Here is a 12,973-nt window from a genome sequence, read left to right on the forward strand (position 1 = left end):
TGACCTGCTTGAATTCTCTGGTTTTTCTCTCTCTATCCAGTAAAAGGTTCATAATGTTCACTATATTCTTTTGGAAACTGTTAATATTATGGGAAATATTTACAATTATTTAACACAGTTGTTAGAGTGATAAATGTTTAGAATTCTCAAACTGTCATGAAACATATTTTCCTGATTGGAACTTATTACTATAGTTATAAAAATGCCTTTTCCCAGAAGCTCAGAAAATAATTTTAAACATTCATCAAATTTTATTTAGTGCTGCTAAATGCTAAGAGACACTATGGTATAAAAGAGCAACCTTTCTGAGCATTAGTGTTCTTGTCTGCAAAGTAAGGGTAATAATTGTTTTTTTATGGCTTTTATGAGAAGAGGGTGCTTTAGGTCAAGTAGGTTGAATGATACCTACGACCAGGTAATATTTTGAAAGGTCTAGTTTAAAATAACATCTCAGATGCTTGTGCTTAAGCTAGGAAATCTACCCAAAGTGTACCAAACTTTCAAAGGAGACAGAATCATTGTAGGATTCCTACTCAGAGATCATTACTGCAGTCTTCTGAGTGTTCCTAATATATTGGGTTGGCCAAAAAGTTTGTTTGGTTTTTTCTGTAAGCTGTCTCTAAAAGCAGTTATCTTTAACCTCATTCAAAACAATTTTCATAGATTGTATTGTGACAGCTGTCATATCAGCATGAATTTAAAAAACATCAAAATTAAGCAAATTTTTGTGTAGCCATTTTAATATTGAAAATGAAGGAAAATAAGCAACATTTTCGTTGTATGATGCTTTATTATTACAAGAAAGGTAAAAATGCAACTGAAACACAGAAAAGATTTGTGCAGTGTATGAAAAAGATGCTGTTACTGATCCAACATCTCAGACGTGGTCTGCTAAGTGTCATGCTGGAGATTTCTCCCTGGATGATGCTCTACAGTTGGGTCTCTCAGTTAAAGTTGGTAGTGATCAAATTGAGACATCGATTGAGAACAATCAGTGTTCTCTAATGTGGGAGATAGCCAAATATACTCAGAATATCCAAATCAATAAAGTTATGGGTGAAAATGAAAAAATGTGTCTTGTTTTATGGGAAAAAACTCAGTGGACTTTTTGATCAACCCAGTATTTCTTGTAAAGGGAAATCTTCAAGGGATTAAAACCTAGATACAAAGTTTGACAGGAACTTTTAGGAAGTTCTAAGTTCATTTCTTGGGAGAATAAAAGCAAAGATGCTCTGGCTTAGTTAAACAGGTTTCAGGAATGATCTCTGTGGATTAGTGTGGAGTTCCAAAGTTGCTTTTTACCTCCATTTTTCCTTGAACCAACTAAAGGGATGAAGACCATGTCAGATGCAGTCCTGACAGCCAAGTTCTTGGCAAAAATCGATGCCTACTTTATATTAGTTGGTTAATTCAGGAACTTCTGTGCCTTAGGAGAATTCTAAAATTATTTAAATAAAAACATTTTAGATATGTATATAAAACATTAAACAAAATGGGAGAAGAAGTCTTAGAAGTGGATTTCTTCAATTTAAATATGCATAATAGGAATTTAAAAACTATAAAAGCATGGAAAAGTATGATTTGCTGTTGTTATATTTCTACCTCCTACATACTGGCATATAAAATTATCAATGACAGGTACATCTTGTTTTTCTAATTGTCTATAACACCTAGCACAATGATAAACTGAGTTGAACTTTTTATTCAAGAAAGATACAATCTTCTTTGGGGATTTGAGAACAAAAGCAGCTCATAATGGAGCTTTGGTTCTCTGCTTTTTTTTTTTTTCATTTTGGTGAAAGAAATACTTTTTATTGTTACTTTGCAACCATAAATATTAGTATGGTTTCATAGAAATCTGAATCACTGATTTGTTGTATTAGAATTTTAAGGAATTAATATAAATGTTTTTAAAATACACTTTTTTGTTTTATTTTTTAAAGTCTTTTAGAGAAAAACTAAATTCACTTAAAATAAGTATTCTATTAACAATAACATCTTGAATTATGTGAAAAGCAGAATATAGATAAAGAGTTTACTTGAGTATACACTTTTCTGTGTTTAGTTTGTAATGGTGAGATTTTTATGTTTTATTCAGAAATCCCCTCAGACTGAAAGTTGCACTGACAGTGGAGCGGAAAACGAGGGCAGTTGTCATAGCGATCAGATGAGCAATGATTTCTCCAACGATGACGGTGTTGATGAAGGCATCTGCCTTGAGAGCAGCAGTGCAACCGAAAAGATTTCAAAACCTGGTCTGGAGAAGGTACCCTTTACAGTGTGTGGTGTTTAGTTGAAAGAGAGAATAATGTATCTCTGGGCCAATGTCTACAGTTATACATACAATTATGTATACAGTTATGTAGCTGTGTGACTGATAAAGTTCTCTTTAAAAGAAGTTTAATTTTGGAAAATTAAAAAGTTGTAATTATAAGTTTTAAGTTAAGAAACTACTTACAGGTGGGAGCATTCATTTTGGGGAGGCTGAACTGCCATTATGTAGGCAAGGTGGGTGATGGTGTGGAAAGGACCCTAGGAATCAGGGCTTCTGCCCTTAGAGTTGCAGTAGCCTCTACCTCTTGTATCTTAGAGTTTTCTCACACAGCAAAATAAAACATTAGGTATTTTAATTTTTTTAATTCTGGCTGTGGAACTCTTTATGAAATAGTTAATACTAGAACTGATTTTTTAGTTTTTATTTTATTTTTTTATTTTTATTTATTTATTTATTTTAGTCCCGCCACGCTGTGGTGAAGTGGTTCCTTCTCCCTGTCCATGGTTATAAGGCTTCTCTCCAGCTAGTATTCAGTTGGTTATTCAGGATGAGTTCTCTACAGTTTAGTTGTAATTCCAGATTGGTCCTGGGAGGAGGCTAGTGTAGCTTCTACCTACTCCTCCACCATCTTGGGTCTCGCTCAGAACTGATCTTTTTAAGGTAGAGGAAAGACGAACTCCTCAGTCTGCTTCCTCCTCCCTGGCCCCCAGCCCCACGACAGCCCTTAAGGCACTTAAAAAATGTTACAGTTCCATGAAGTATAATTTTAAAACTACAAAGCTGGATAATCTCTAGGATAGAGTCTTTTTTGTCACTGTGTCAATGATTTTTAACATTTTACCAAACCATTTCTTCCACATTCATAAAATCTGCTTTAATGAAGGGAGAATTACAGAGCAAATATCTTGAACACAATGTGAATGTGAGTCACTAGCATGAAAACTGATCACTCTCCCAGTCTTAGAGTCATATTACACGTACAGGTTTTTTTGGCAATATGTGAAAACGGAGTTTTCAAGTGTAAAAATCTATTTTTAGCCCAAGACCAATATTCTCACCACCATCATCCTTTGCCTTTTAAAATTGCCTATTTCTTTCAGGGCAGATAGATGAGTGTGAATTGCTATGAAATGAATGATGTGGGGGATACATTATAATTTAGTATAAGGAACATTACATACACTGGCTTAAGAGCAAAATCCAACCCTGTGCCTGGTTTTCTGCATAGACATTTGTTTTTTTTCCCCTTGGCTTATTAAAATAGGTAGATCTTGCCTTACAACGTTGAGTAATATGGTGAGAGAGGACATTCTGGCACTGTTCCTAGGCTCACAAGAAATGTGTTCAGTTCTCACCTTTAATTATGATGTTTGTTATAGGTGTCTTATAGATGTTCTTTATCAAGTTGAAGAAGTTTCCCTATTCTCAATTTGTAGAGAGTTTTTATCACAAATGGGTAGTGGATTTTGTCAAATGCTGTTTCTGGGTCAGTTGATATGATCATGTAATTTTTCTTCTTTAATCTGTATTCCATAGATCAGTGAGTTTCAGCCAGTGTGCCATGGCACACTGGTGTACCACAAGAATTTTTAAAACGTGCAATATCTGATTATTTAGCCAGAGGCACTGACCTCTTTTCCCTGAGATTGTCAAATAAAAAATGACAGCAGCTTAAACAATAGCTATCTGGTGTGAATAGGTCAAAATTATACCTTTTTTTGGTGTGCTACAGAATTTTAGTAATTACTTTATGTGTGCCATGAGATGAAAAAGGTTTAAAAATTGCTTACATTGATTGGTTCTTTAATGTTGAACCAGCTTTGCATACCTGAAATGTCAAATCAGTAGATCATGGTATCACAGATAACTGCACTAGATGTTGCAAATTATTCTTCCCTCATCTCCTTTGTAAATGAAATATAATTTTATTTGAGTCAAAAACAGTTATTTGGGATTTATTGATCTCGACTGTTCATGTTAGATTAGTCTTATATTTGACACTTGCTTCCAAAATTTCAGACTATTACTTTCTTTTTTACATAAATACATTATATTTCAGATGTGCATAGTTCCAGAGGGTACAGCATAATTAACATGTGAAGTGATAGAGTGAATAAAACTTGTAAAACTTGCAGTATATACATTTACGTGGTAACTTGCTATTTTAATTATCTTAGAGGAGCTAATCTACAGTAAATATATAGGATAACTAAATGTTACTCTACTGTGTATTAATAAAGACTAGGAAATATACAAGTAAGGATTTTGTGTTTTTCCTCTTCTTGAACTGCCTTTATTTTTTTCCCTTAGAATTCCTTGATCTATGAGCTCTTCTCCGTTATGGTTCATTCAGGGAGCGCCGCTGGTGGTCATTATTATGCTTGTATAAAGTCATTCAGTGATGACCAGTGGTACAGCTTCAATGATCAGCATGTCAGCAGGGTAAGGAGGGGATTTTAAATATTATTCTAAAAGATAAGATCAGGATGTTTCTATCAATATCAGGGCTTATTGAAATGGGAGACCGAATATGACCAGCGAAGCATTTTAAGACACATACCAAATCAGACCTTTTGTTTTTACTTTTAGTAAATTTCTTGCTTTGTTTAGTGGTGTTATTTCTTGTTTTTGTTTTGTTCAGGGCTTGCTGAGTGTTTCCAGAGATAGACTCCCAATTTTCATCTTGTCCTGAGCCTTCATATGGGCCATTTAGGAGCATTAAAACTGATTGATCACTAGCAGCCACTGATTATGGTTCAATTTTGTGAATTGGTATCTGTATGGTCTATTTAACTGAGGTTAAAAATTGGGTTACATATAGCCATAATGGTAATGGTGTTACAGATTTTACCAAAAAGTAAATAATGTATTACTTTTCTAGATAACACAAGAGGACATTAAGAAAACACATGGTGGATCTTCAGGAAGCAGAGGGTATTACTCCAGTGCTTTTGCAAGGTAAATAACTTCATACTTTTCAGTGTTTATAAATTAATGATAGGTTCTCAGCATTTTTAACCATTAAAAAGGTTTAACCTAGAGGTTGGTAAACTATAACCCATAGGTCAAATCTAGTCTACTTCTAGTTTTGGGAAATAAAGTTTTATTGAAACACCAGCATGCTCATTTGTTCAAATACTGTGTGCTGATCTTATTGTACTACAACAGCAGAGTTAGGTAATTGTAGCCCAGATCATACTTTCACTGTCAGGTCTTTTCCAGGAAAAATGTGCTGATTCCTTACTTAACTATAGTAATCATTCCAGAACACAGAATGTTGAAAACTTTACTGTTACCAAGAGGTGGTATGGAATCTTCTCATAAATGTATCAGTAAAAGCAAATTAGGTTTTTTCCTAGAATGTTTTAAATGTGAACCTATTTGAGAACAGTTTCATGATTTTCTAATTGAAACAAAAAAATATTTAAAATAAATATTTGATGCTAGGAAGTGGAATCTTCCCAATCTACTTTTTGTCCCCATTAATCATTTTTGTACTTCCACCAGCTCCACGAATGCATATATGCTGATATATAGACTGAAGGATCCAGCAAGAAATGCAAGTATGTTAACATATAGTAATTTGATTTTAATATGTAGTATAAACTAATTTCTTTTGCAAGTTTAGCAAACCCAGAAAACCACTTTTAAGTTTTTTTATGCATGGAAGAATTAATTAAAAAGACTAAAGAGAATTCTCTTTAAAAGAGAATACCGACTGGTAAAAATCCTTGGGAAAAATGAGCTGTTTTTTAATACATTAAGAGACAGAACTTACTCTACATTGAATAAACCAGATCCTTGTTTGCAGTAAGACTGTGTTGTGTGCAGTTTAGTGATGATAACCTCCAGGCCTGTATAGCAGTCAGAACTCACCGGGTGCATGTCCCAGACCCAGTTACTTAACTTTTTGAAGTCTTACTTTCCACATCTGTGAAATAGGAATACTTACAGTGTTTTAGAGGGTTGTTTTAAAAAATTAAATGAGGTACCATTTTAAGCATTTAGCATCATGTCCGGTACATAGTAAAAACTCAAATTTATCTATTATTGTTTTTCTCTGTTATACTCTTTTTGGGTACTTAGTATCTAAATGCTTTGAATGGAGACCACAGATGGAATAAACTTCCCAGTTAGCACTCAAGAAATGTTCTTAGGACCTAGCGTTAAATACCTTTGCTGTTTTCTTAAAAAGCAAGTAAGGTTTTACAAGTCCAGTATGCCTCCTTTATTATGTCATAATTTTATTAAGAATTCCTTCCAAATAATCTTGTATACAAAGCATGTGAGATTGTCTTTTTTTGTAGTATTTAAAAAATTGCAGTTCCCGACTAAAGCTAACTTGCTAACTCTGACTAAAGCAATATTGCAGAAAAGAGGTGTGTGTTTGTGCATGTGCGTAGTTATAAACACAGATGATGTTTACTTCTGTTCTTTTCATAATTAATGTTTTCACTGTGATTGATTTTAACATATGTTCTTTATTTAGAAACTACCATGCTGTGAGTAAATCTGTTTTAAGCAGTATAATGTTTTATTTACATTTTTGTAAACCTCCATCAGATTGTGAATTCACGGGTGCAAGACTTAGGACTTACTCATCTTTTCACCAAAAGCATAGTCCAGGGTCTGTCATATAGTGGTTTATCAATAATTTACTATAGAATTAATGAAAAGAAAGAAAGTTATAACAAGAAGTCATTTTAGAACAAAGATTGTAGAATAGGAGTAATCATTTGATACAACCCAAAAAGTAAGTTGTTCACTGTCATAGCTACCCGGAGGCAGAGCCAGGATATAATTCATGTGTCCTGTGTAGCACCCAGCATTCCAGATTATTTCCAGTAGAGCAAAAACTCAGCTTTCTTTTTATTCACTGCCCTGGCTGTAGGTTTGTGCTGAAGCACCAGAGGGCACTCTATGTATGACATGGAACATTTTTTAAATTAGAGCGCACTTTTAAGAAGAATAGATTTTTACCTTCCACAGAGGCATGATTTTTAAATGTATATTAAATTTATATTAAGTTGTTCTCATTTAATAATAATCATCGGCTTTATTAAATGGTGTCATAATCTCATAATATCACTTTTAATACTTTGAGTTCCATATGAAATTCTTTTATTAGAAGGCAGCTAAAAGACTGCTTTGAGAACAAAGATGGGATAATTATATTAGGGAATAATAAATAAGTAGCATTTGTTGTAGTAGCAATAGCAGCACCATTTATTACATTTTATTATACCCTGGGTAATAATTGGTGGGGTAGGTGCTGAAGAGACCAAGCTGAAGAAACCAAGGTCTGGAGAAGTAAACTTGCCCACAGTCACATAATTTTATGGTGGTAATGCAATGTGAAGTCACAAATTGTTTTATTTCCAAGTTTCAGAGAAACGTTTTTATTCTAAAAATATTAATATACATAGAGTTGTCCCGGAGCCAGGAGCTACTATGGGTAAATATATGTCTTTTTTAAATATGAGACCTAATCATGTCTCATGATTATTATTAACTGCCTTTTTACCCTTGTCTGGAAGAAGCTCATGTTTTAAATCAAGAGATTTACATAATTGAGATATATTTTGATGAAAGCTATAGTAGAATTATATACAATGGGAACATATTAGAACAAAATAAAATACAGGAAGCTCAATTTCAGTAACAGTCTCACCCTGTTTTTATTATTAATAGAATTTCTAGAAGTAGATGAATATCCAGAACATATTAAAAAATTGGTGCAGAGAGAGAGAGAACTGGAAGAACAAGAAAAGAGGCAACGAGAAATCGAGCGCAACACATGCAAGGTTAGATTTCATAATTTAACTTTTAATTGAAAGTGCTATTGAAGTCTGCTTAACTGCAGTTCTCATAGCTCACTGATGGGATTGGCTCTGTAGGTGGTTACGCTGTCATGGTCACTAACCAGTGTAGCCAACCACACTGCTGAGGTAAGACAGGGTTTCATAGTATGCACTAAAGAACACTGACACGCGGTAATACTCAGTACCGGTGTGGTTACAGTAAGATGAATATTGTCCTAGTCTGCTACAGAAAGACTGAATTAAAACTTTTCTGCATAGATATTGAATAGAATTTATCAGAAGGCTTATGCAAATTCATACTATTTTATATGTAATTCTCTTAAGGAAATTCACCTAGTGAGATAATTACAGATGCTGTAAAATTTTGACCTTGACCACAGAGACATTCATCACAGTATTTTCCAAACTCTGGAAAAATTATATATTGGTAGGGGAATGATTATATAAATTATGATAAATGCTCAAAAAGAAACATACAGTTGTTTAAAATGATGTTTTTACATTTTTAATAACATGAAATACAATCACTGTCAATTATTAAGTGAGAAAAAGACACCAGAGAGAATGATCCCAATTATGTTTTTAAAACATACATAGTTTTTTGACTACTAGGGGAAAAATGCAGTCTACAAAAGAATTAAGCTTCAACTTATGACCTGCTGTGTTGATGATGATATTTTAAAATTTCTAGATAAAATTGTTCTGTTTGCATCCTGTGAAACAAGTAATGATGGAGAATAAATTGGAGGTTCATAAGGATAAGACATTAAAGGAAGCAGTAGAAATGGCTTACAAGGTATGTTTAATTGCACTGTTAGCATTTAATTATTGATATTTTAGATAATGATATTAACATGTTTTCCAAAGTTTTTTATTATAGTCAGTTATAATATAAGCACTTGTAATAACCTTAATAGCTCATTTAAATCGTGTATCTTTTTTAAAATGTAGGTTATACCTCTTTTTGGAAACACAGTGAGTTGGTTTTGAGAAATTTCTCAAAAATACTTATTTATTCTTTACATGCGTTTAGCAGGTACTTACTGAGTGCCTACCATGTGAGACATCACAGGCACTAGAGTGCACAGGACACTGTACAGTGTTAGAGAGACCAGAGTGAGTGGGTATGCTCACTGCCTGCACTGAGTTTATAGTCCACTGGGGCAAAGGCAGACAAAACATATTAAACATCAAAATTTGCAAATATTTTGTTGTTTAGATGCTATAAAGTAAATCAGTATTATATTGAAATTATTTTGACACTTTCACCATGAGAAGGAGACAGCTATGCAAAAATTTGGGGAAGAATATTTTAACTAGAGGTAGGTAGCAGTGTGTGTAAAGACTGAGGTGAGGAAGTGCTTAGTATGATCGAGAACGTGAAAAAAAAGGAGCATTAGGTTTTGATTGTCTTGAATGAGAATAGACAAGCATAAAATGAAATTAGAGACTTTTCAATAATAGAAGTTTGCATTTTTAAGAATAATGCAAAGTCATTAGTGGGTTTTAAAAGGCAAATAGAAAGGGACCCTGCACCACAAAACGTATATTCCCATAAAGCCTGAGAAGTAGAGTCTGTTTCTCAGGGTCCCTTTGAAAAAAATGGTTTCATAACTCATGGCTGCCAACCTTTTAAGTTTTTCTTCTTCCCTCCCATTTCTGTGGGTTGCAGGGACTTCATCCTTTTTTGTTTCTATTAAATCTATCACATTTTTCAGTATGTGAAGGTATCCAGATTATTCTAAATATCGTCTGTGATACTTGGCAAATTAAAATTTTGCATCCTTTTCTATAAATATTAACATCATTTGACTGAAATTAAGCAGTCATTACCTAGAGCAAAAATTGTATACCAAACTGTTACTTACAATTGTGTTAGAACCAATGCAAGAAATAGAAATAGTATACATGATAACTGACATTGTTTCTCAATATGTGATTCGTACAACTTGCACCAGAATTACATTCTTATTTAAAAAAAAAAAAAACAATTCCTGCAAATAACTCTGAATTTCTGTGTTGGTTCCTGGAAATATGCATTTTAAACAATTACCTCAGGTGATTTTTAAGCATATTGAAGTTTGAGATCCACTCTTTATTAGGTGCCTGGCACTTCATAGAAGTCAGTATTGAAAATTTATATTATATGACTTAATTAATGTCATCATTCGTCACTAAACTGTTAGCACTTACAAGAGTGAAGAGTGTTCTGGTTCTGTTCACGATTTCATTTTCAGTACTTTTGCTAGGCATATAGGAGAGTCAGAATTGTATGATCATGCAAGTGACTAAGTCAATGAACAAACAATAAAATGGGTGGATGGATGGCTCTGGATTGACCTCCTTAAAGTAAAAATCTTTTAAATATACAGACATCATTGCAAGATCACAGTGAAACCAAATTAGACTAAAACAGAAAATGTCTTTACTAAACAATTTTACACAGTAAGGTCAATCAGTGATCACAGTAGGGTAGTTTGTATTCCATCTGTTTTTAATGCCTGAAGGAAAAAATATCTTAAAAGTAGGAAGTAAAAATTTGTGAATATAAAGACTCAAACAAACAGAACAGAGAAATAATCAATCTGTGTACCAAAAGTAGAGCAGATCTTTGGGGATGAGAGTGAAGTTGTGTAGAGGTCAGTGGGGACATGCATGTTTTTCTTTGAAGTCACAATCACAGAACATAAATGAGGTTTCTGTGCTTCTCCAGGAGGTTCTTTCCAACTTAAGAGATGTTGCATCCAGGCATGTTATCTTCTAGTGACATGGGACAGAAGGAAATTTTATGATAGGAATTCCTGTGCCCTGAGCTGTATATATTCTGGAGGCTAATATTGAACGCAGAATGGGCAAGACTTGGGAGGCACAGAAGCGATAGGCTTTATGGTAGCTTTCCGAGGTTTGCTGTCCTCCTGTACTTAGAAGATGGTTAATAGGCACATGAGTTATCAATTCTTCTCCAAATTGGATTAAGAAAACAAAAGATGTCTATTCTAGTTGATGGTTTTCCTCTTGTTTCCAGCTTAGTGATTTTAGTGCAATAACTTATAATACATTGACTTTGAGTCCGTTTAAAGTTTAGAATATTAACTTTTTAAAATACAGTTTTCTTTAAGTTATGTTAGTGCATAGGTTGTACGATTTGATGGATAATGAAATGTGGTTATTTGAAAGTAGCATTTAAGTTGTGTCTTTAACTTTAATGTCTTTGAGCTTTGATGCAAATTATAAACATGGGTGTTGTATTTGTTAGGTCCTACTAAGAGGTACTATATATAAAGGAGAACTCTAAATATGAGTGCGGCTACACATCAGGATAAAACATTACATATTTGTCCTTGGGGGCCATTTTCTTTTAGATGATGGACTTAGAAGAGGTAATACCCATGGATTGTTGTCGCCTTGTTAAATATGATGAGTTTCATGATTATCTTGAACGATCGTATGAAGGAGAAGAAGATACACCAATGGGACTTCTACTGGGTGGAGTCAAGTCCACGTATATGTTTGATCTGCTGTTGGAGACCAGAAAACCTGACCAGGTTTTTCAGTCCTATAAACCTGGGGGTAAGGAATGCCCAGGATTTTGTATAGTAGTGCGCTTCACATTTTTATAAAGTTTTTGTTTTAGAAATGAATTTAATTTTTATATGTTCTTAAAATGTTTTATATGTTCTTAAAATAGTTTTGATAGTATCAAGCTTGGAATTAAATTCTAGATTACTTTCAAAGAGCTATACACAAAATTTGTAAAGCAACAGTGTTCAGTGGGATTTTTCTTCTATATTGAATAACCCTTCCCCTCCCGCCCCCCCCCCATGTATAAAGACCCTTCACCACAAAACATATATTCCCATAAAGCCTGAGAAGTAGAGTCTGTTTCTCAGGGTCCCTTTGAAAAAAATGGTTTCATAACTCATGGTTGCCAACCTTTTAAATTTTTCTTCTTCCCTCCCATTTCTGTGGGTTGCAGGGACTTCATCCTTTTTTGTTTCTATTAAATTTATCACATTTTTCAGTATGTGAAGGTATTTTTTTCTTTGAGACTGTTCTAAAAAGCAAAACACCATGCCTGTAACTTTACCCAAAGTCATCCTTTAAGGTGGTTACGTGTCCACAATTTTCTAGTAATCATTATGTTTAAACTACAACAAATAGGGCAAAGTCAAAATGTTTAAAAATTTTTTACCAAATTCTTACTTTATTGTCTTGACCTCAATTCCCTTGTGTTGGTTGTTAATCAGAACTCAGGTTTATGTTTTTTACTTTTATTCCTAAAAGCTGAATAGATAAGAATTTCTTGTAGCCTTTCAAGTCGTGCTCCTCTTTGGCTCCTCTGCACACGCCCTCTTTCTAATGGAGACGCCTCTTTCTGAAGGAGAGTAAGTGCGGTGTTCTTTCAGGGGCTCCTTCAGTCAGACACTGTCTTATCTGACTGTCTTATCCGTACAGAGTTCCTTTGGAGCCTTTCCTTGCAGATTATTTTTGAGCCTGGATAACAAAAATTATGATCAAAGAATAACATGAGTCAGCAATAAAAACATTTTTAAGAGATCTCCAAATGTGAATGTGAATTATAAAACTCATAAACAAGGTCTTGAATGATTTAATAAAGATCATTCAAAAGCAAGTACAGCTGCTATGTACCTTTACTATTTGTTTTATATTCTCTAGTTATTTATCTTTTTTTAATGTTGTGTTTTGGGCATGTATTTTGGAACTTCAAAAATATATTTTTAAAATGCTTAATAAATCTAACAGTGGCATTATGTTTTATAAGGAAACAAAGCATATATTTTTATTTTTTATTATTTGTGTTTGTTTTAATCATATTTTATTGATGATACTGTTACAGTTATCCCAATTTTTCTCC

General features: G+C 33.5%; 1 protein-coding gene across 2 annotated transcripts in view; it reads left to right on the top strand.

Annotated features, from left to right (window-relative positions):
• USP47 (ubiquitin specific peptidase 47) overlaps positions 1 to 12,973 on the top strand; it is a 99,921-nt gene that overhangs the window by 68,906 nt on the left and 18,042 nt on the right. For both annotated transcript variants that reach the window (XM_037133851.2, XM_037133853.2), the window contains 7 exons: positions 2,099 to 2,266; positions 4,586 to 4,717; positions 5,157 to 5,233; positions 5,783 to 5,838; positions 7,967 to 8,079; positions 8,789 to 8,893; positions 11,460 to 11,667. In XM_037133851.2, coding sequence (XP_036989746.1) covers positions 2,099 to 2,266; positions 4,586 to 4,717; positions 5,157 to 5,233; positions 5,783 to 5,838; positions 7,967 to 8,079; positions 8,789 to 8,893; positions 11,460 to 11,667 — 859 coding nt within the window. The remainder of the gene's footprint in view (positions 1 to 2,098; positions 2,267 to 4,585; positions 4,718 to 5,156; positions 5,234 to 5,782; positions 5,839 to 7,966; positions 8,080 to 8,788; positions 8,894 to 11,459; positions 11,668 to 12,973) is intronic.

Source organism: Artibeus jamaicensis, unplaced genomic scaffold, assembly GCF_021234435.1.
Source record: "Artibeus jamaicensis isolate MK-2021 breed Jamaican fruit bat unplaced genomic scaffold, CSHL_Jam_final contig_797, whole genome shotgun sequence".
NCBI classification, from domain to species: domain Eukaryota; kingdom Metazoa; phylum Chordata; class Mammalia; order Chiroptera; family Phyllostomidae; genus Artibeus; species Artibeus jamaicensis.